This window comes from Vulpes vulpes, chromosome 12, assembly GCF_048418805.1.
Source record: "Vulpes vulpes isolate BD-2025 chromosome 12, VulVul3, whole genome shotgun sequence".
Lineage (NCBI taxonomy): Eukaryota > Metazoa > Chordata > Mammalia > Carnivora > Canidae > Vulpes > Vulpes vulpes.
The window spans coordinates 707,902-731,517 of NC_132791.1; the positions used below are offsets into that span (position 1 = coordinate 707,902).

The 23,616-nt window shown below is 38.3% G+C and overlaps 1 protein-coding gene across 1 annotated transcript in view; it reads left to right on the forward strand.

Moving 5' to 3' along the window:
• MEGF9 (multiple EGF like domains 9) overlaps positions 1-23,616 on the forward strand; it is a 75,184-nt gene that overhangs the window by 16,717 nt on the left and 34,851 nt on the right. The window contains exon 2 of the mRNA XM_072727510.1: positions 22,475-22,676. Coding sequence (XP_072583611.1) covers positions 22,475-22,676 — 202 coding nt within the window. The remainder of the gene's footprint in view (positions 1-22,474; positions 22,677-23,616) is intronic.

Genomic DNA, 23,616 nt, shown 5'->3' on the forward strand with positions numbered 1-23,616 from the left:
AGGTTAGCTTTTTGGAAGGAACAAACGGACAACTGAGTCAAGCTGAAAGAGAACTTGTGTTCAAGCTAAGAATAATAATAATAATGATAATAATAATAATTATTATTATTAATGGTAACTATCATCTGGAGCCAGACCGCCTAGCTTTGAATCATTCTGTCACTTACTGTGTGACCTTGGACTATGCTTCAATTCCCCCATCTGTAAAATGGGCCTAAGAATAGCACCTACTTCATCAGGTTCTCATAAGGATTAAGTGATAACATATGTGAAATACTTAGAATGCCTGCATAAGTAGGCCTTCTACATGTTAGCTCTTCTTATTATTTTACTTTGAATTCCTATTTACTTTTACTACTTTCAATCTCTTTGATTTTTCACTACCTCTAATCCTTTCAATTCTGAATTAGTAGGATTACCCTGTTTTACAGAGAACCTATGTCTGAAATGAGGTTAAGTTGTTTGCCCAATAGTCACTAGCTGGGAAGTACTGGTTAGTTGGGATTTAAACCCAAATCTGTCTCTCTCTCTCTCTCTCTTTTTTTTTCAAGCTCTTTCTATTGGAGCAAAATAACAATCTGAAAGTAGATTGAGTTTCATGTGCTCTGTTATATTCTTCCAACCACTCTTTTTAGTTTTAATGCATTTTTCCCCCTGCTGCCTTCACTGTCTTCTGATTTGTAGTTACTGTCTTTCTGTGCATACCATAGATCTGTTTACCACCCTCACTGGTTTTCCTTTTGATTCTGAGGACTTTTAGTAGAAACTGTGCTGTGTACCTGGAAAGACCAAAGCATTTCGTCACGTACTGTGACTGTGTAAACTTCACTTTTACTTTTTTTTGTTAGCCTAGTCGATCAGTTCAGTGGACTGGTTTCCAGAAGAGAATGCTTTAGATATCTCTTATGAGTCAGGTAAGTACTTTTATACATCAGCTAGGGGTAGCATTGAAGGGCAAACAGCAAACATCCAAAAGCTAAGAGCCATTTCAGCCAGTGTAAGAGTTTGTCAGATATAGAAACAATATCAAATAGTGATATTGAGTTGCTACAAAATTTTGCCACCTAGTTAATTACTTTTATGTGAGTTAATCATTGTGTAACTTGTGCGTGAAACTTCCGTTGAGAAATCCCAAATGGACCCCAGACATTCTGGACAAGAAAAGTATGATTGATTACTTAAATTGATTGTTCTAGAGTGTTATTTTGATTAGTATGTGATCTTTCTCGTTAACAAGTCTATTAACAGTTTATTGGAAGAATTTCTCTTGCTAAATTTATTTCAGTTGATAATTTTATATGATAGATCGCTCGTTTGGAAATACACTTAAAATCAGTGATGAAAAAAAAAACAAAAAAACAAACAAACAAACAAAAAAAAATCAGTGATGAAGTAGTCTTCAGGGACTAAAGCCACAAGTATCAAGAAGCAATTACTTTATATTTCCTTATTGGTTAACCTGTCTAACCAATCTGCAATGATACCTTCTTGTTTTCCCTTTTCTCCTTTTTCCTCGTCCTTCTCCCCACCCCCCCTTTTTTTTAACCAGAAAAGATTTCAGGTTCTCTTTTCACCTGATTTTTTAAAGTTTATTTAAGTAATCGCTACACCCAGTGTGGGACTTGAACTTATGACCCTGAGATCAAGAGTTGCATGTCCTTCCTACAGAGTCAGCCAAGCACCTCCATGTAATATATGTATTTGGTCTCAGTGCCCAAACTGGCCTTCAACTGTATTTTACTAGGACGGTGCATTCATTTGCATTCATTTTAGGTAATAGGGAATAGGGTATGCTTTTGACAATAAGTTTGCGTTGGGCTTCCCATGTTAACAAAATAAGATTCTTTTATTCATTTATCAGATGGTTGTTAATCACCTGCTGTGCACCTAGTGCTGGGCTAGATAGACAGATACCATGTGGTTTTTGCCCTTGAGAACCTAGTGGAGAATACAGAAGATCAGACTGCAGTGTGACGAGCTCCATCACAGTGGTGGTGTGCACATACTACAGGAGCAAAGAGGGACTCCTCGCTCGGATTTTTGATGGGAGTAGGGGCAGAGGATGTTGTCAGAGCAGCCTTTCTGGAGGAAGTTTTGTCTGAGCTGAAATAGGAATTACAAGGTGGAGGAGGAGGAGGAGGAGGAGGGCTTTCTGGGAAAAGGGAGCAGTGTGTGAAAAAGGTAAGAAAGCACATGTGTGGCCTGTTTAGGGAACTATAGTCCTGAGTGGCTTGATTAGGGAAGGATAGGATATGTGAGGGAGGAAGAGGGACTGGTGAGATTTGAGGCTGGATGGTTGGCAGCCATTGAATAAAACAAGTGCTTTGTATGTTATGCTCAGACATTTATGCTAAAAGTAACAAAGAAATGTAAGCCCCAAGGTGACACGGTAAGGTCTGTGTTTTGGATCAGCGAGGAAACTGCAATGTATTCCTAAAAGACTAAGTGATCCCCAGCAAAGATAATTAGAGGCCACTGACTATCTCTCTAAATCTTTCCCAGCATTAATTTTGAATTAAAGGGTTTACATGCTAAGGTAATGTAATAATATAAGGGTGACATGAATTAGTTTCTCTATCCTCTCTTATTAAGAAAACATTTTGCATGTTGGTATAACACACTGACTTAGATGACTAAAATTAGAGACTAAAATTAAAGCCAGCAATTGGTGCTGGGCCTCTTAAGGGATCTGGTGTGAGGTTGAACAAACCTGAGTGCCTCCTGTAGGCCAGGCACTGTTCTAGGAGCTGAGGGTGGAATGACTAGGGCATCTACAGTCTGGTGGAGGGACAGACTTGTATGTGAATGCTTATGTACTAGGTTCCCTTACATACCTTTTCACTTGCCATCTGACCTCGTAGCTTTACCGTATGGATGAGGAAACCAAGGGTGAGAGAGGTATTCTTTTTTCCTAACTTCATCGAGAGATAATTGAATATAACATTGTGTGTCTTTGAAGTGTACAGCGTGGTTTGATATACGTATGTATCACAAAATACACAGTGCTGTCACCATACCTAAACAACAACAAACAACAGTTTCCTAATATCAGATATAGTCAGCAAAGTGACTGATTTATGATTGAGGGAAAATCCTTTTTTCTTTTGAAACTAAATCTAGAGACTTGATTGATCATTTTTTGGGGAGAAGTAATGAAAATTGGTAGCCTTTTTTTGTTATTTCTTGATACTACTAAATACTTCATATAACCCAAATGAAGAAGAAAACTAACAATATAAGGACTCCTTGAATTGTTTGGGTAGAATTGGGTACAGATTATTATCTGGTTTTTACATGTCAGTAAACTGACTCAAAGAAATGATTTGTCAACGGTCATATAAACTGCAAACACCTTGTGCTGAAATCTGTCATTTGAATCATGTTCATTCCATAAATATTTATTGAGTTCAAGAAACTTGCTATTTATATTTCTTTATAAATGCCTATGACCCACATTATTTTTATAGCAAGGACATTCTTCTCTTTGATTACCCAATTTCTTCTATCTTTTGTTGTCTTAGAACTTTAAAGCCCTTTCCCCCTCCTCTGTCCTACCCTAGTTTTTAGCTGATGGCATGACTTCAGGGTAACAGAGGGGAAATTTTGGTCTCCAGCAGAGGGTCAGTTGCAACTATGAAAACAACTCAGGCAAATGGTCTATTGATAGTAGAACTTTTCATTATAAAAAGTTCCTTTCAAATTCCAGAATATTGGTTGCTTGGTCACTGAAGAGTCTGTCCTACCATTCACTAGCACCCTGGGTGTCTGAGCAGACCTGGTAAGGAATGTACTGCTCATTTTGAATGAGAAGAAAAGGGATAGAGAAGCTGCCTAAAACATTGCCCCACCTAACTCAGACATTCTATAGGTGACATATAGTTGGTACAGAGTATCAGTCTTTTAGGATATACCCTAGCATACAAGTGATTTTCATTTTGAGCGGTGCCATCTTTGACTATAGCCCCAATTCTTTTAATGTACATTAAAATGGGCATTGGTGAAAGCTCATTGCTTTCCTGGTCCCTGTGGGTGAGAAGATTTGTTTTAATGTGTCAAATCTGGTGCCAGTTGTTGTCAAATCAACAAAATACGGCAGTGTACCTACCTTCTTTTGTTCCCCTTCTTTAATTTTTAAGCCCTTGGGTCTCATAATTTCCCCCAAAGTTGCATATACTGCCCAGTCCACAATGAGCAGAAGCGATAGTGCTGATGAAAGCTGCCCTCGATATCGGCCAGTTATAGATCTGGAATGTTTTCCCCTGGGCTTTCCAGTGAGGGAGCCCGGCATGAGCTCCTACTTTGGAAAGTATCTGAGTGGGCAGACTCAGTTGCCACATTGCCCTCATTGTCTGTCTTTGTTTATTCAGCTGAAAAGCTGTACTGTCTCTTACACAGCCAGGCATGAATCTCAAGGTCTCAGACGCTGTTAAAATGGGCAGAGAAGCTGGGGAAGGGAAAGAGTGGACACGGTTATCAGGTACTGACATAAGGCGCGGCGAAGGCGCTGTCTTAGGGAAGAGCATGATGTTCGGCGGTTATAAGGTCCGCCTCTGAGAACGTTTTTATGGGCCTGTTTTATAGGATCTTTGATTTCCTGTGATTTCTCCTACCTTTTGGGAAAGAGACCTTTGATAATTCATCAGCAAACATGATTTGACTTTGCTACAATAGGAAACTAGGTTTTTAGGACATCCGCGTACCATTGAGCCCAGGTAGTGATAAATTTCCTGTGGTCATAATAACGTGCACATGCTCTTGGCATCTATTTCTCTGGCTGTGTTTATCTCTCAACTGGACTATTTTAGCAGGCTACTAAAAGGCCTCTTTGCCTTCGTTCTTTCCCAGTCCATGCTTTACACTGTAGACCAAGTTATGTTTCTAGAACGTACATCTGGGGGCACCTGCTGGCTCAGTCGGTTGAGTGTTGGGGACTCTTGATTTCAACCCAGGTCGTGATCTCAGGGTTATGAGATCGAGCCCTGTGTCGGGCTCTGCACTCAGCAGGGAGTCCACCTGGGATCCTCTGTCTTCCTCTTGCCCCTCCCCTGCTCCTTCCCCACATGCTCTCTCTCTCAAATAAATAAATAAATCTTAAAAAAAAAAAAAGTAGATCTTACCATGTCATTCTATCTTGTAGAAAATTCTTCCATGACTACTCGAATGCCGCTGGCCTGTCACTACCACAGCCTCGTGTTCTGTGCCCACGCCACAATGACTTCTTCTTAGCTCTCCGTGGCACTACAGTCTGCCTTAACTTCTTAGGTCATTACATGTGCTTCCCCCTTGAATTTGGCATATTCCTCCCCTCTACTCTTAGCTGGGCTAAACCTCCTCATTGCGTCCCTGTTTAGATTTCTTCCTTCGGAAAGTCTTAATTAGGTGTCTTTCCCTGTGCAAACACACATACCATGTTTTCCCCATGTTGTGTGCGTATTTCCATTTTCCTGCTTATCACACCGTATTACTCCTTTGTTTTTCTCTCTGCTGTAACACTATAAGCTGTGTAAGGTCAGGGGCCATCGCTTTCTCCTACATTGTTGGGTCTCTGGCATCTAGAAATTATATTCCCCATTTCTGGTACCATACTAATTTGTTGAACGAATGAATTAGTCATTATGTGATCTGCCAAGAATCTTCTCTCTAGCAACCTCAGAGAAGCATTAGGGTTCTCTGTTTTCATGTTCTTGGTATTTTTCTTCTCATCTTTTAGTCTCTTCATTCATTTAGTCATTCATTCACTTATTTTTAACAGAGAGTGGTGGTGGGGGGCAAGAGCAGCAGGGGGGCGAGGAGGGGCAGAGGGAGAGAGAGAATCTTAAGCAGGCTTCCCACCCAGTGCAGAGTCTGACACAGGGCTCGATCCCATGACCCTGAGATCATGACCTGAGATGAAATCAAGTGTCGGACATTTAAACTGACTGAGCCACCCAGGCGCCTCACATTCATATATTCATTCAGTGCTCAACAGAACGTTGCTTTGAACCTTTTAAATCTCCTGGCCTTGCCCAGAAGCATGTGTCAAGAGCATGTAAAAGAAAAACTAATGCATATACTTACCATATGCTTCCTTTGTCCATTCTACCTAAAACTGTTTTTCCCAACACACATACCTGCAGTTCCTCCTCCTTTTCCCTACCCCTGCCATGTTTCCCTTCCCTACATTGAATTTTTCTCCTTACCATTTAACTAGCTTTTAACATACTAGATATTTAACTTGTTTATGTGTCTCCCCCTTGCTAAGATATAAGGTCCACGAGGGTCATGAATTTTGGTCTATCTATTTCCTGCTCTATGCCCAGCACCTCATATAATGTTTGGCACATAGTAAGCCGATATATATATTTGTGGAGTGAATGAATAAATTCATGCCCATGGATGTGCATTTTTTTTCTTTTTTACCTTTTCAATGTACCTGATACAGTCCTGCTTGCAGTGCTGTGTTTTTTGTTTTCTTTCTTTCATTCAGTCTCACTTTGAGGACGTAATTTTGGCTGCCCCAGGCAAAGATTCTGTGTGTCCATTTTATTGCCCTTAGGTAACCATCACTCCACTTACATCTGACCTCTCCATCTCATAACCTGGCATCTGAAGCCCGAGAGCCGTGTGTGTATGTTGGGAAAGGGTGAGGATGCATTCAGGTATAAGTCAGATATAAAACCTGTTCTTCTAGAACCTAGATAGGACAAGTAGATAAATAACCATAGTACAAGGTTGCATAGGATAATATTTACTAATGAGAAATGTTAATTAATGGGGAAAAATTATGTCTCATAAAAAATTGTGAAATAAGTCAAGCTTCCATAAAGGTAGAGAAAGTACTATAGTCAACACCCTCTGTATACCTACCTCCCCGCTTTATAATATCTGAACTTTCTCCTACATTTGCTTTGGGTTTGTTGTTGTTTTTTCATTTTGAAATAAAATACTAGATAGGATTAAAGCCTCAAGTGTTTCTCCTTTATCCCATTTTCTTCCTTCCTACTGAGATGTAACCACTATTCTGAATGTGGTCCTATGCATTTAAGAACGTTTATGCACACATGTGTACACACACACACACACAAATATAGTGTTGTTTCAATGTTTTAAACTTTGCATAATGGCACCTTATCAGCTTTTTTCACTCAGCATTTTTTTGAGATTTATCTTTGTTGGTTCAGGTAACTCTCTAAGTTGCCTATAGTTGCCCACTATATGAATGTACCACACTGTGTTCACTTTTTTTGGTAGTCACTTCAAATAATGTTACAGTGAACATCCTTGCATGTCTCTTCACATATGGGAAAGCTCGTCTAGGGCGGTGCTCCTCAATTAATGGGCGTAGGAATCACCCGAGTACATTGTTAAAAGGTAAATTCTGATTCAGTTGGTCTGAGGTGGCCCTGAGAATCTGCATTTCTCATAAGTTCTCAGGTAATGCAGATTTATGGACACACACTGAGTTCCTAGGTACTGCTAGGTTGTAGCACATCGTTATCTTTCTAGACATTGCCGCATTGTTCTGTGAAGACCTTATGTAAGTTTATATTTCCATCAGGACTGTATGAGAGGTTTGGTTGTTCTAGGAGTTGCCTCTTTTAGATGACCGCCTAAATTTAACCTGCAATCATTCTCTCCCTAAAATTAGACAGATTTTTGGGAAGGGAAACATTAAAAAATGAAGCAAAATTACTTCAGTAGGTAGTTAGCTTAATTTTAACATTTCTTAGGAACTGATCTAAATTACATCTATGTTTTTTTTTTTTTTTTTTTTTTTTTTTTATTTATGATAGAGAGAGAGAGAGAGAGAGAGAGAGGGGCAGAGACACAGGCAGACGGAAAAGCAGGCTCCATGCACCACGAGCCCAACGTGGGATTCGATCCCGGGTCTCCAGGATCACGCCCTGAGCCAAAGACAGGCGCCAAACCACTGCGCCACCCAGGGATCCCACATCTATGTTTTTAAATCAAAAAATTTTTAATTAAAATATTTTATGAAAATTCACCTCTTTTTATAGGATTTCTAAAAGATTTATTTATTTATTTATTTATTTATTTATTTATTTATTTATTTATTTATTTATTTATTTATTTATGATAGAGAGAGGGAGAAAGAGGCAGAGACACGGGCAGAGGGAGAAGCAGGCTCCATGCCGGGAGTCCGACGTGGGACTCCATCCTGGGACCCCAGGATTGCGCCCTGAGCCAAAGGCAGGCACTAAACTGCTGAGCCACCCAGGGATCCCCCACCTGTACCTTTTTAAATGATCACTCGATCCTTGTCAACCCAGATGGGGCCCTGACTCTAGAATGAACCATGCCAGATTGCTGAAAGGGAAGGAGACCTGTGTGTCAGGCCCTGTGCTACATTATTTCATGTAATCTCTTCAGTTGAACATGCTCACAGCTCATGAGCCTGTGTTTGTTGTCTGGTCTGTCTGGCTTCAAAGCTTATATGGGAAATTACTGCTCACTACTCTTAGCTTCAGTTATTTGTACAAAGGGGGTAGACCAGATAATCAGATTCCTAAGTCTCAGCACTTAAAATTTCCTAGCTCCTTTGGTAAAGTAAGAAATGCAAACAAACCTGCTGTATGATGATAGCTTCTACCCCACCTATTTTCTATTATGATTAAAAAACACATAAAATTCACCACTGTGTAAGTTCAGTAAGTGTTGAGTATATTTACATTGTTGTGAAACACATCTCCAGAATTGTTTCATTTTGCAAATTTAAAACTCTTATCAATTTTTTTTTTTAAAGATTTTATTTATTTTTTCATGAGAGACACAGAGAGAGACAGAAACACAGGCAGAGAGAGAAGCAGGCTCCATGCAGAGAGCCTGACGTGGGACTCGCTCCCGGGATCCCAGGATCGCGCCCTGGGCTGAAGGCAGACGCTCAACCGCTGAGCCACCCAGGTGTCCCTAAAACTCTTATCAATTAAGTAGAATTCTTCCTTAGTCCTTGTCGCTTCCTAATCCCTGGTAAGCACCATTCTGCTCTCTGTTTTTCTGGGTTTGACTACTTTAGATGCCTCATATAAATGGAATCATGCAGTGTTTGCCTTTTTTTGTGACTGGTTGATTTTACTTTATGACTTGGAGGTTCATCCATATTGTAGCTCAGGACAGGATACCCTTGCTTTTTAAGGCTGAATAATGTTTCATTGTATATATAGCCTACATTTTGTTTATCCATTCATCCATCAGTGGACCTTTCTGTTGCTTCCATGTGTTGGCTGCTATGAACAATGCTCTGAACAGAGATGCACAAATGTCTCTTCAAGGCTCTGCTTTCAGTTCTTTTGGATGTATACCCAGAAGTGGGATCGCTGGATCACAGGGTGGTTCCACTTCTATAGGAAACCCTATACTGTTTCCCACAGTGATCGCACCATTTTATCACCCTGCCAGTGGTGTAGTGATAGCTTATAAAGGTACAGAAGGTAGTGAACGGGATACCTGAAATCAGAAGTGAAGGAGGAAGAATAGGCAAATTCCACTAGAGTGGAGGTAAATTTCACTTAGCCTCTGTTTCTCCTAGATATTTTGACTGTCTCCCAGACTATGACTTTAGGAGTGGAGGGAGTCAGATTATCTCTTTTTTGATTTATTATTAACTGCTGGTCCTTGAGACCTTCTGAGATTGTTACCTTCCATTAGTGCCTTGGCAATGGCAATGTGCTTTGTGTTGTTTGTGAATTTAACATCTTGGTGCTCCCAAATTCTCAGTGAAAAAGGGCGGGGGGCTCCCGAACTATTTTAGCATTGACTTCTGACCATTTCAGTTTTCTTTTGAGCATCCTGTGAGTGTGTGTGTGTAAAGGAGGTGTGATTAGTTTCCTCTAACAGCTTGTACAAGAGCAGGAGTGAGCTGTGGAGTTGGAAAAGGGGTTTCTCCACTCTGATGCCCTTAAGATTTTTGAATTTGAAGTGTTACCCAAATGCTTAGTCATGATGATAAAGCAGAGAACCTCACAGCTTGCAATGGAGAACAATGTTTATACTGTATAAGTGTTTGATAATAGCAAGGGTGGCAGGAGAGTGGGAAGAATTTGTCAACATGTTTTGAGGAGTAAGAGGATTAGATAGGGCGGACACGTTAGATAGCCCACTTCCAGTTCCAACAGGAAAAAGTACTTCTTTGGAACGTCCTTTGGAATAACTCAAGGCTCAGCTATTTCACTTGGCTCTTAACTCCAAATTTATTAAACTTTTAGCACCGCAGACAACTGCAGACAGGTGTATTTTCTGCCTTGCAGTGTCTGTTTATTTAAAAAGCGAACAGATTTAATATCACTGTAGAATAGACAGACAGGTATGTGTATGTTTGTGGAAGCAATCTTGACTAGTGACCCTGCCCACATTTAGAGTCTCCTGTTGGACAGCTGCAGTTGATTATCAGTAAATCTCCCACCTCCAGTGTCCTCCCTTCAGGTCCCTTCTTCACACTGCTGCTTAAGGTAATCTAATCTCAGTCGGACATCTGTGGCCTTCTGACTTTGGGGAAATTCCTTACTTTCTCTCTGCCTCCATTTCCTTATTTTATCCGCTGTGTCACCTGACCTACCTTATAGATAGGTCCTTTGGAAGTTTTAAATGTTTGTGCACGTAAAGTACATAAAACAGTGCCTGGCATGTCATGAGTAAATAAGCACTGAATAGTGGAGTGGAGATCATTACTGTTGTCATTGTTGTTGTTATTTTTGTGTTTGTAACTGTTTCTACTTCTGAAGCCCACCTCTGGCCATGTCATTACTCTGCTCAAGAATTTTTCATATTTCCCCTTTGCTTATAGCAAACTTTTTAGGCATATCAGAATCATTTTTGAAGTTTGTAAAAAAATGCCTATTCCTGAGGACCTACCCGCCACCCCCACAGAGATTTCTATTCAATAGGTATAGGAGGGGACCCAGCAACCATTGTTTCACTGTGCTCCCTAGGTGATTCTGAAGCAGGTGGCACTGACTTGGAGAATTGTTCCAGGATAAAGGGCCCAAGTGTGCCTTTCTAATATGTATTTTCTTCTCCTGTTCCTGTCAGTCTTTGTTTCAGTCATGGTGAGTGGTATGTGTCCCTATATGCCCCATGTATTTTCCCAAGCGGTATAGCATAATTTTATAATCAAATACATATTTATTCCTGATAATCCATAAGCCATCCATTTAATAATATGTTTAAAAATTGGCTGGGATGGATGTTAAATTATAATATGTAAGGCCAAACTTCTTTTATTAGAAATTAGGAACAATTCCTAGGTTAAATCACTGGATACCTTAGGATAGTATTATTCAGTTGACCTTTTCTCTTACTCTCTCTGTGCTCCTTTTCTCCAAACTAATTTTCCAGGTATTACAATGAGCAAATAGTGGTAGCCTTTAAGTTGCTCAGCTGTGCTCTGTAAATAGACACACTAAGGCAAATCTAATCCCAACCTCAGAAGCAATTGGCAGCACTTGAAATTGAAGCTCTTCTCTTTTTCCCATCCTTTCTGTTCTACTACTACAAAATTAAGGCGTTAATGACATTATTTAGGGTAATTTGAGTGTATTCAGAGATCTCTGATGGTCACGGTTCTCAATTCTTGCAGTCTGTAGTAACATCTAAGGATTGCTACTTTGCTAAAAAGATTGCTTCTAATAAAAAATGTAGGGTGGGGAAAGAGAAGGCCCTGTCGTAGGTGTTTTCTTTGCCTTTTCTCCTATAATTCTTAGGATATCCTGATAAGTTAGGTATCATTATCCCAATTTTATAAAAAAATCTTTACAAAGAGGACAATAGATTTAAAATCATAAACAGTGGTCAGAATTTGAACCCAGGTCCCTTGACCTCACCGACTGCTCTCTTTCTATTATAGTCTGGAGTCAGATTTTAAGTTGTACAAATTCATTTTCTGTATTTGCTCTTCCCTCCTTCCCACCTACCCTTAAACTGAAGGATATTGTTGAACATTTTATAAGTAAAAAAGTTCATATAAATTCAGTTTGATAGAGTTCTTTCAAGCCATATGGGCGGTATTTGGTCAATTCTTGGAGTACATTCCCAATTTGATAATAGCCAGAAATAATAAAATATCCTTCCAAAACGTAAGCAATAACTCTTACTAAATGGCAAAATTGTTTTTTTAAAAAAGCCTCGAAAAATGCAAACAAATAGAAAAACAGTGGCACAGAAAATTTTTTTTTTGCCTATGTTCAGGTAGCATAGTCTGTAGTTCAGCATAGTCTGTATCCAGGATATAGAAAGACACTGGAGATACTAATAGTATTTTTTTTAGCAATGAGATTGCATTTAAATAAAATAAACTGGTCCCAAATATTAAATCATGAGTGTATGTTTTTTGGTTCTGAACAGTATATTAAGACTAAGTGACCAGAAGAAAGTGCAAGGTGTTCTAAGTCTCCCGTTGAGAATTATTTTTGTAGCTCGAGCAGCTGTTTCCCCCCACCCTACTGTTTGGTAGTCATTTGACTTGATGTCACCTGCTTACAAAGAAAACAGACTGAAAACAAAACAAAATAAACAAAAACCACCCAATGGTATTTAGTATTTAGTAGCTGGAATTTCTGTTTCTTTTTCTTGTGTTTCCCCTGTCTCCTTCCTTTTTTCTTAAAGGAAGAAAGCTCTGTGGTGAGGTGGAATGAGGAAGAGCACTTGAGTAAGAGAAACCTGGGTCTGATGCTGTCTCACCACGTACAGTAACTCTGTGGTCCTGAGCAGCGACTTCGAGCCTTTAAGTTCCAGTTTCCTTATTGATAAACACCCCTTGCAGGGCAGCCGTGAAGCAAAGTGTTCACTCAACTAAAATGTGTGACTGATAAAGGCAGAGGCACTGTAGGAAATAGCAAGCGGTAATTACTTTTATTATAATTAATAATAAGGCTGACCTAGGGATTAAGATAAGCAGTTGCATGAAAAACACTTTGCTCTATTTTACCAACAAACATTTGTAGTTGAGAAAACTGAGAATTATATCTATTGATAGGTAAGATATGACCTTCAGTGGAAGACCTCCGTGTAATGTAAAATAGAAGTCTTACTCAAAGAATCAAGGTAAAAAATTAGAAATAATGAGAGTTCATCAAAAGAACTGTGTATATATCTCCAAAAAACTATGTATTTCTAGCTAATACTAATTAGAGGAGATAATGAGAAAAAAATCACACTAACCAGTACTGCCTCTACTACCACAAATGATAAAAGGTTTAGGAATAACCTCATCAAGGTATACATGAAACTCCTGTAGATGTATTTTTACATTATGAAATTTTGCTGAGGGATATACAGGAAGACTGAATACATGGAGAGGCACACCCATGTTCACAGGTAGAAAAATGTAATATTGTAAAGCGACCAGTTCTTGATACACTAATTTGTAGAATAAGTGGAATTAATGGGAAAAATACAACAAGATCTCTTTTGGAGGAAATGTGGCAGTAGAGTTCAGATAGAAACATAACTAACAAGAACTAGAAGAAAATGTAACGAGCAGCAATCCACTAGTGAAACATGTTATAAAGATGCAGTCACTAAAACTTTTTTTTTTCTTGCTATACTGGTACAGGAATAGACAGATCAAGTTAATTAATCAGAAACAGATTGTGATGTGAAAAAAAATGTTAGTATGCCATATAAAAAGGGCCACAGTTTATTTAACAATTCACCAGTTGACATTTAGGTAATTTTTAGTTGTTAGTGATTATGAATAAAACTGTTGTAAACATTCAGTTATACTTACCTGCGAACAGAAGTTCTCATTTTTCTTAGGTAAATGTCTGGGATTAGAAATGCTGGGTCATATGGTAGGTGTAAATTTAAATTCATAAGAAACCACCAGATTGTTTTCTAAGCATTCCTGTTAGTAACTCGTAAGAGTTCTAGTTGCTCAGCACTGTTAACAGCACCAGTTATTTAAAATTTAACAATTCTGTTAAGGGTGTAGTAGTGCATCATTATGGTTTCAGTTTGCATTTTCCTAATAAAAGATGTTGAGCATCTTTTCAAGTGTCTATTTGTCATACATACACATTCTTCGGTGAAGTATCTGTTCAGACCTTTCCCTTGTTTTAAAATTGTAGTTTTTTACTGTTAAGTTCGGAGAGTTCTTTGTATATTCTTGACACAAGTCCTTTGGCAGAAATGTGATTTGCAAATATTCTCCTAGTTCATGGCTGTGTTTTCATTCTCTTAGTAGTTTTGTAAAGTGCAAAAGTTTTAAATTGTAATAAAGTCCATTTTATAAATTTTCCTTTTATGGATTTTGCTTTAGGTGTTGTATCTAAAAGTCCTTTGCCCAGTCCAAGGCCGGTCATATTTTCTCCCATGTTTTCTTCTAGAGGTATTTGTAGCTTTACATTTTACATTTGAGGCTATGAACTATTTTGAATTAGGTTTTTTAACAAGGTGTGAGGTTAGGCCAAAATTCAGGTTTTTTGCATGGGGACACACAACTGTTCCAACACCATTTATTGAAAAAAAAATCCTTTTCCCGTGAATTCCTTTTATACCTTGCCAAAAATTAGTTGATAATATTTATGAGGATCTATTCCTGGGCTATTTAGTTCCATTGACCTTTGTGTCTTTTCTTTCAACAACAACACATTGTCTTGATCATTGTAGCTTTAAAGTTAAGTTTTGGGATGAGTTACTGAAAGTCTTCCAACTTTATTCTTCTTCATTCAAGTTTCTTTACTTTTTCTTATTTATCTTAGAGTCAGCCTGTGAATACCTACCACAAGATCCTGATGGGATTCTGACTGGGGTTCACTGAATCTGCAGATTTAGTTGATATGTTGTGTCTATTTATTCAGGTCTTTTTTGTATATTTTTTCTTCAGTGTCTTATAGTTTTTTTATTTTTTATTTTTTTGTCTTATAGTTTTAGCATAAAGATCATGTATATATTATGGTAGCTTTATCTATATTTCATATAGACAGGTGACAAGAACTATCCACATTTTATAGATTGACACCCTGAACCTCAGAGCAGTGAGACTTATTGAAGGTTACAGAGCTGGTAAATGATCAGCAAACTCTGGTTGTAAGATGTCCTGGGCCTTGGGGCGCCCGGGGGGCTCAGTGGTTGAGCATCTCCTTTTGGCTCAGGTTGTGATCCTGGGTCCTGGGATCGAGTCCCGCCTTGGGCTCCCTGCACAGAGCTAGCTTTTCCCTCTGCCTGTGTCTCTGCCTCTCTCTGTGTCTCTCATGAATAAATAAATAAAATCTTAAAAAAAAAAAAAAAAGATGTCGTGGGTCTGTCTAGTGTTTTTTTTTTTTTTCTTCTTCTACTTTTATAGTCAGAAGTTTCTTACAGTGAAAAGACCATGGATTTTGGAGTTCTTCAGTTTGAGCTGCAATCTGTTCTCCTGTACCGGTTAGTTGTATGATTGTTGCAATTCTCTGAGATGTCCGTTTGTCCTTCAAGGCACCTACCTCACAGGACTGTGGTGAAGACTGAGGGGTGTGTACCTGTGACGTTTTCAGTGTGATGTTGGAGATACATGTGGCGCATGCTCAATAACCGGTCATATCATCTCGGTTATTATTAGTAGTGAAAGCTGGTTGTTACAGTTTTTCCCAGAACTTGTCATTTTGTCTCATTAATTAGATGAATTGTCTTTGAATTGTGGAAAATTGGCAGCGAGCCAGGGACAAGCAACAAGAACATGGCCCTTAAGTGTGAGGCAGAAAAATTTCTACAACACCCATGTCTTTGTTACCCACTTTTTTTTTCATGCATCTACTGTAAAGTAGAAGAAATGTTTGGGGACAGTGAATTGTGACTGGGAGTTTTAATGGATACATTTTTGTTTTAAAAGATAAAGCTTAACACTTTTCTTTAAAAGCAGTGGTTTTACGGACGCCTGGGTGGCTCAGTCAGTTAAGCATCTGCCTTCAGCTCAGGTCGTGATCTCAGGGTCCTGGGATCCAGCCCCGCATCCTGCTCAGCGGGGAGTCTGCTTCTCCTTCTCCCTCTGCCTTCTGCTCCCCCTGCTTATGCTTTCTCTCTCTGTGTCAAATAAATAAAATCTTAAAAAAAAAAATAAAAGTAGTGGCTTTAAAACTTTCCACATCTCTGTGAAGTCTGCTTTAATGCAAGAAACTCATCAGCTTTCATACTGGGTTTCCCGGTTTTGCAAAGATTTGTGACCCTACCCTGGCATAACATAAATTTGAAATGTAATTTGAGTATCAGTGTTATGCTAGAGTAAGACCTTTTATAAAAATAAAAATTCTGTGTTGACAGTTCCTTTTCTCTAGAATGAAGCCCTTTCCAAGATTCCTTTACTCTAAACCTACAAAGATGGATATGGGCCTAATAAAAAGTACATTTTGAAATAGGTATACCATATACTTAGGAAATCAGGCCTGGAGTCAAGACAGTATTATTATATGTTGTTGTTGCTGTATTCTTTTGATGTATAGGCAGAAGTTTGAATTAAATATTCCTACGGTTGATTCTGACAGTCATTTTTAAAATTTCTTTTCAATTTGAAAATCGAGAGATATTATTTTTGTAGATATTATCTTAGATTTGTGGAAAAGACAGACCAGACACATTCAAAATGGTTACACTTACGTTACTTCCCTGGTGTTTGTTTAAATAGAGTACAGTTTTTAATGATGGATCTCAATGGAACAGAAACAGTTGTGTATGCAAAAGGATGGGAATCCTATATATTTTTATCTTATTTTTTTCTTCTTCTCCTTCATTCTACATAAGAGCAATTACAACCAAGTTGGAGCCAAAAGCAATTACAACTTAAGTTGGAGCCAAAGGAAAAAAGAAAAGATTCTACTTCTTTTAGTTAAATAACATTTCATTTATTTATTTTATTGTTTTTTTAAGAGAGAAAGCACACTCCCATGTTCAGGAACTGGGGAAGGGGGGCAAGGGGAAGGGAAAGAAGGAGAGGGAGGGAGTGAATCTCAAGCAGGCTACACTGTAGCTCCATTGCACGACCCTGAGATCACAACTTGAGCCCAAATCAAGAGTTGGTTGCTTAACCAACTGAGCCACCCAGGTGTCCCCAGTTAAATAGTGTTTTAAACCCTAAAATGTCCCACAACTTTTTGTGCAGTAACCAACTGAAGTATTCATCAATTCTTTCTATTTTAATTGTAACACTAGCTTTGCAAAAAACTTCAGTTATTAGGTGGGTCCCCTGTGACTTTAGTGTCACACAGTCCAGCTAGAGTAATTGCTTGTAGGACACCAAGGCTCTCTTCTTGCAAAATCTAAGGATATAGTTAAAAAAAAAAAAAAAAAAAGAAAAGAACATGGTCTAGCAAAACCTCATTGCTTTTTTCTTTTAATATTTTGTTTATTTTAAAATTTATATCCAATACAATTTACTCATATTGTATTCAATTCTATTAATGTTTTAAATTTTGGTTATAAGATTGAGTACTAAGCCTTGATAGATTTTAAATACATGTCTCCCAGCTTTTGCTTCTTTGACATTGAACAGAAGATGCGTTAACAAATATTATAGTACATACATAGTATGTCTTCTGAATATAGGGAAGAATGAAAAGCTTTGGAATAGCCTAGAGCAGTTTTAAAAAAATATTCTTAATTTTTTTATTCCTTTGAAATCTGAAGATACTGAAAGCAAGAGTGAAATCATTGTTGAAGGAACAAAAAGGAGTCAGAAATTTAGTTTTGCAAAGGTATTTTCACAATTTTGCAAGAGGCTATAAACAGAATTTCAGTCTATATTCCTGAACCAGATTCCTGTGAGTGCTCTGTGTTAGTTATATTTACAAGTATTTTTCCAGTATCTATACATAAATGCAATACTTATTTTGTAATCAGTTTAGTTCAGCAACAGTGCTCTTATCAATTAACAGTCTTTGTTCTATGACATTTGCCTCATGAATTGACAGGGGACATAATTTTTTCATTTTCTTATTTCATTTTCATCTTTCATTTACTGCTTTTATAGTTCTTTTTTATCTGCAAAAGGCTAACACACTATTGTACCAAATTGCTTGAGTTTCCAGACATCATAGTTAATTACAGTACTCAGAAAGGACTTCAAAAAGAGGCAGAGAGACAGAGATCACAGTTAATATTTTTCTAAAAACTACCATCAAAGTAGTTGCAGATACCAAAACACAATAAAAATTCTCTAGAGGATATGATGGATGTTTTACTGAGCAGTGACCTGAGGTGGTTCAAAGCTGAACTTTAGCATGTGCAAGGAGACAGTCTCTTACCAGTACAGGTGTTTGTGCACAGAGAGTCAGGGAGCTTATGGGACTTCTAAGCAAAGTTACTCTATATTTGTTTTTCATTGCTGAAAATGTTCATCTCTTGACCCTTGGTGAGGAATGTTTGAAAAAGTTCAATATTTGATTTAAATGCAGTGATTGCTTTGGGTACTTTTACTACAAAATCATCACGTAAGTTCAAGTTCTCAGAGAAAAATCCCGAGTTACTGTCTCTCCTCCGGGCCTCTATATTTCTATTTTCAAACAGTTTGGCACCAGATTTTAGTTTCTTTTTCTTCTTTAGGCATCAACTCCGTGCTGTTCAAAGTATTTCATTGCTCTTCAGAAGCCAAACAAAAAAGAAAAAATATTGCCAAAGACTGCCATCTCTCTGCTAACATTTATGATACTTTTCTCTAATTATTTATCTATAGAGCTTTCCCAAGAGTCACAGGACATTGAGAAAAAACCCACAGCTCCAATGACGGAGAATTTACTTCATATGTACTCTTAGGCAACCAAAGGAGATTTCTGGCATTTCATCCAGACTTGTCCGTGATTAGTTTTTGTGTCCTCTTCGTACTGTTCCAGTCCCATCAACATCCATCCTGGTGACTTACCATCTGTCATGTCACTGACTCCTTTGTGCTGCTCTGTTGTCTGAGAGTCTACCTCATTAAGAAGTCCGCCCTTCGTCTCTTGTTCTTGGCCATGGGTCCTTCCCACTGCTTCTGTCAATCGAAATTCCTTTCTTCTTTCTCATATTGCCCACCTCCTAGTAAACTGCATTGTTTCTGCATTAACTCCTGTCTGGTTCTATATGAATGTCAAGAACCGTGAAGACTCTGAGCTTTTACTCTATTTACAAGCTAACAAGTTATCCTGACACAACGTATTGCAGATTCGTGGTGCTTTACGTTTATTACTGTTTCTCATACTATTCATTTAACTTGGATCATTTCATTTGAGGTCAATCCCTGGGATAGGGCCTCAGATTCTGAGCTCCAAACAGAAGAAATGCACGTGTTCCCTGGCATTTGGTATGCTTTGCTTTAACTTCTTTTCCTTTGGTTAATTTGAGGAAGAATGTTAATGTGATAGATAGTGCATTTTGTCTTCATAAATCAACCCCCTTTCTGGGGCTGTCTCTCTTGCTGAATTTTTTGCCAGGTATTCCACTGCTGTTAGGACGATTCATATAAGGGGCATATAATCAAATAAATGCTCTTTTTTGTCCTCTCTAAAACCACATACTCAACCCTTTTGTGCTCATCATTGTATTCATAGGTACCTATATCGGTAATATGTGGAGCCCAGGATACATAGGATACCTCTCATTTTCTTCCTAGATAACTACAACTTGGATTTTTGAATGTTGGGACACTAATTTTATTTCCTAAATATTGTCAAAAACTGCCATAGTAATAAACCCAATCGTAGGCTTTCTTGTCCACAGGGTACAACAAAGCTGTGTCCTATGAATCTGACATCTGACTTGTGTTTCTGTTATTTTATCTAGCATCTCCTTCTTCCAGCTATTGTATTACGTATCGCAGCACTCTGACCTACCTCTAGCTCAGGTGTTGGGGCTGAGTGTAATAGGTACTGTATTATGCCCTGTTTATAGGCAAGAAAAGGAAGGCACAAGGTTAGTTAACTTGTCTAAGTCCATAGAGTTCGTAAATGAGAGAGCTAGATTTAAACCTATAGTTGTCTGCCTCTGTAGTCTGTACTCATAACTGCTTCACTTTACTGCCTCTCCAAATTATTGGCATATAAGAGTTATAGGTAGGAGATGTTCTTTTAGATTCACACCAGGGGTAATGAGAGTTTGTGGAGGAGTAAGTTTCAGCTGATCCCTGAAATAGGGAATAGGTTTGAATATGTGGAGAGTGGAGAGCATTTCAAGGAAGACACAATGAGCAAAGGTCCAAAGATTAGACTAAAAATATGTTCAGAGGATATTGAAGAGATTAGCTTGGCTCCATAACAGTAATAAATAGCTAGTGAACTTGATTAGTACTGAAGTTTCCCCATTAGAACTTTACTGGAAAAAAAAAAAAAAGGTTTTTCCTCAAAATTTTTAGATTATTTTCTTTTTTTAAAAAGATTTTATTTATTTATTCATGAGAGAGAGAGACTGGCAGAGACACAGGCAGAGGGAGAAGCCCGCTCCATGCAGGGAGCCCAACGCGGAACTCGATCCCGGGACTCTGGGATTGTGCCCTGGGCTGAAGGCAGGCGCTAAACCACTGAGCCACCCAGGGATCCCCTGATTATTTTCTTTAAAAAAAAAAAGTACCCATCTCATTGATTGGGAACACTGATTCAGGTTTCAGATGGAAGTACATTAGCAAGGAAGTAATAGAATAAAATTCTCGGCCTTAGACTTTTTTCTTTTTTTTTTTTTAGACTTTTTTCTTAACCTATTCACTTTTTTGAGCTGGGTCTGCCCACACTAGCATAGTCGGTTAGTTTAACTTGTGATGAAACTGGTCCGGCAGGAGGAATTGGATGTATGTTGAAATTCTGCCAGATTTGGAAGGAAAATGTTATTTTAAGCGTTCTGGTCATTTTTGGTGGAGTGAAGGTCTTACCATGAAGTTGTCATTGGCAGGTTTGCAGGCCACTAAACGTGGCTTCCTTATTTACAAAAACCACACATACACACACAGATACACACCAGACACTAGAAATAAAGTGAAAACAAGTAACTCTGAAAGAAATGTCACGGTTATGTAGCCTAGTAAAACAAGACAGTTGACTGGGAGGGGAAGCTGATAACCTTTCCTAAGTTTGGGGCTGAAGAAATCTTAAATTCTTCTCTGGGATTTTTAGCTAATTCACCACCCACTCTTGGATTAGGCATAAAGCAAATCACTCACCAGCATATGTATATTCATTCATCTGTCTTACATATTAGAAGAGATGGAGAGAGCAAGGAGAGAAGCCGACCCCAAAGTTTAGGAACTGATGAAGAGTGGGAGGTACGGCGTTAGTGTGGGTGCGGCCACGTGGGAATTCTCTGTGGAATCCTTTACTTTGACTGGTGTGGATAAGCTGCTTGTGATGACATTAGGAATTTTCATTTCCTTTTCCAGACTAGAGGAGCAGAAGCCTTTATAACGTTCTCTTAAGACCCTGGATTTGCAGTTATTCAGTAACTTTTAAAAAATCATCAAAAATGACATTAAAGATAATTTTTTCCAAGCTAAATAGTAATCAATGTAACGCCATTTCATATAGTTCCTTACCTACTCAGAAGTGTCATTTGTACCATTGATTTTTTTTTTGGGGGGGGGGGAGGGGGAGCTTATTAAACCTAGGTTTGTAGCTGTTTTGGAATTAGGGCTATTCCTAAACTGTGTACAAGATTTTATTTTATCTGCAGTTGACTTTGCTCATTTTTGACATGCTCACAAAATCCTGTGTTGATACTATGTCCAACCATGTTGAAAATACCTTCTTGATAAAATGAGTGTACACAATAGCAAAAACCAAATTTGAGTTGACCTTTAAATATATCTACATTTAAAGGCTAAAGCCAAGGACTTTAAAATATTTTCATCCAAAGAACTCTTTGAAATGTAGCTAAAGGAAAGTTTATTTTCTAGATCTTGTAACCTAGGGGATAGATTCAAACCGTGCTTGGTTTTAGCCCACCGATCAGGATGACTGTGTAAACTTTCTCGTCTAGGATTTATTGTTCATCCTTTCCTTACCTTAAAGTTTCAAGTCTCCGTGAATTCCTTCCTGGGAAGAGCATATTAGCTTCTGATTCCAGCTGTAGCACAATTTTGTCTGACTAGTGTGAGTTACCACAGTAAACCATTGGAGCCTGAGGCTTTTGCTGCTCTACAGTGGGACTATTTATTATTTAACACGTTGCCATTTCCAACCTCTGCTCTCCCTGCCGTGTAGGTAAGCACAGGCCCTGCCTTCAGAGGTTTCCAGTCCTGAAAAACTGAATAGTATAAAGGACTTCCCCCACCCCATATTGGAGTGTAGGGTAGGGCGAGAATATAAAGAGTACTGGCAAGGGCATTGAGAATGTTAGCTTCATATTTATGAATGATGTATATAGTTTTACATACTTTATACGTTTCCCATCTTAAATAAAATAAACGGGACAGAAAGTGAATTTGAACCAGAATTAATTTTATCCATCCTTACAAAATTGTCATCAACACTTATTAGGAAAAATACAATAGGGTTCATTTTATTAAGAAAACATTAAATCTTGGTTAATAATGTCTCTTTCCTTCTTGCCTTCCTAGAATATGCATGTAACTGCTCTGTGGTGGGAAGCCTGGATGTGAATCGCTGCAACCAGACCACAGGGCAATGTGAGTGTCAGCCGCATTATCAAGGGCTTCGCTGTGACAGCTGCAGGGAGGGCTTTTACCTGAATCTCACTTCTGGGCTCTGTCTGCCATGTGACTGTAATCCATACGGAGCCCTCAGCACGATCTGCAGCAGGTAAGCAGCAGAGGGTGGAGCGGATGTTATTTTATCAAGGAAAAAAAAAAGACTCTTGTTCTCAAGGACCAGAGTGGTTTAAATAAATAAATGGGAAAAGGGGCATAGATTTATAAAATATTTCATATACTTTTATTTTTCTCCTTTTGTATATTATATTTAATGTCAAAATGAAAAAGCCTCTAATTTACTGATTTAGTTCTATAAAAGCTCCTGGGTCACCATTTTTGTTTTGTGATAATTTCTCTAATTTCATGGAAAAAAATTATTGAGAAAGCAGTCTCCTTTCTGGAAGTGATAACTTCTGGCATTTCCAGTGGAAATGTTCTTGTTATGTTTATTCACATGCCATTGGAGTTTCGGGAAACTTACCCTTTGCTTTATTTTTTCCCTTATCCAAATGCCGGAACTGTTTCTTTGCATATCTCAGGCTTAAAGTCAGTAATATCCTAATTTCTCTAACTAGTGGGGAAAAGACTGGTTTGATTAAATAGGAATTGTCTGGAAACTATCTTTAAATTAGTATGTTATTTGGAGGCGATTTAATATAGCCAAACAGTGTCCCACCATCTGAGGATTTCCCTTCTACTACATTGAAAGTAATTATTCTTTAACCTCGTATGAGGCAGCTAGCTCTTTATGGACCCCAATCAAAAAGCTGAAGAGACAGTGCTATGTAATGAACACAAGCTTTACAATCAGTCTAGCCTGGATGTAGATCCAAGATCTGTTGCCACTTAGGAACTTTGTGCTTTCAGCAAGTTACTTCATTTCCCTGAGTCTCAGTTTCTCCTCTAGGTTGTTGTGAAGGAGAAATGAATAGATGCATGTAAAATGCCTAGCACACATCACGTAATACATTCTGGTTTCTTTTAATTTCAAAGGAACACTATTAGCTTAAATGAGGGATTATTTTTTTTTTAATTTAAAAAATTTTTTT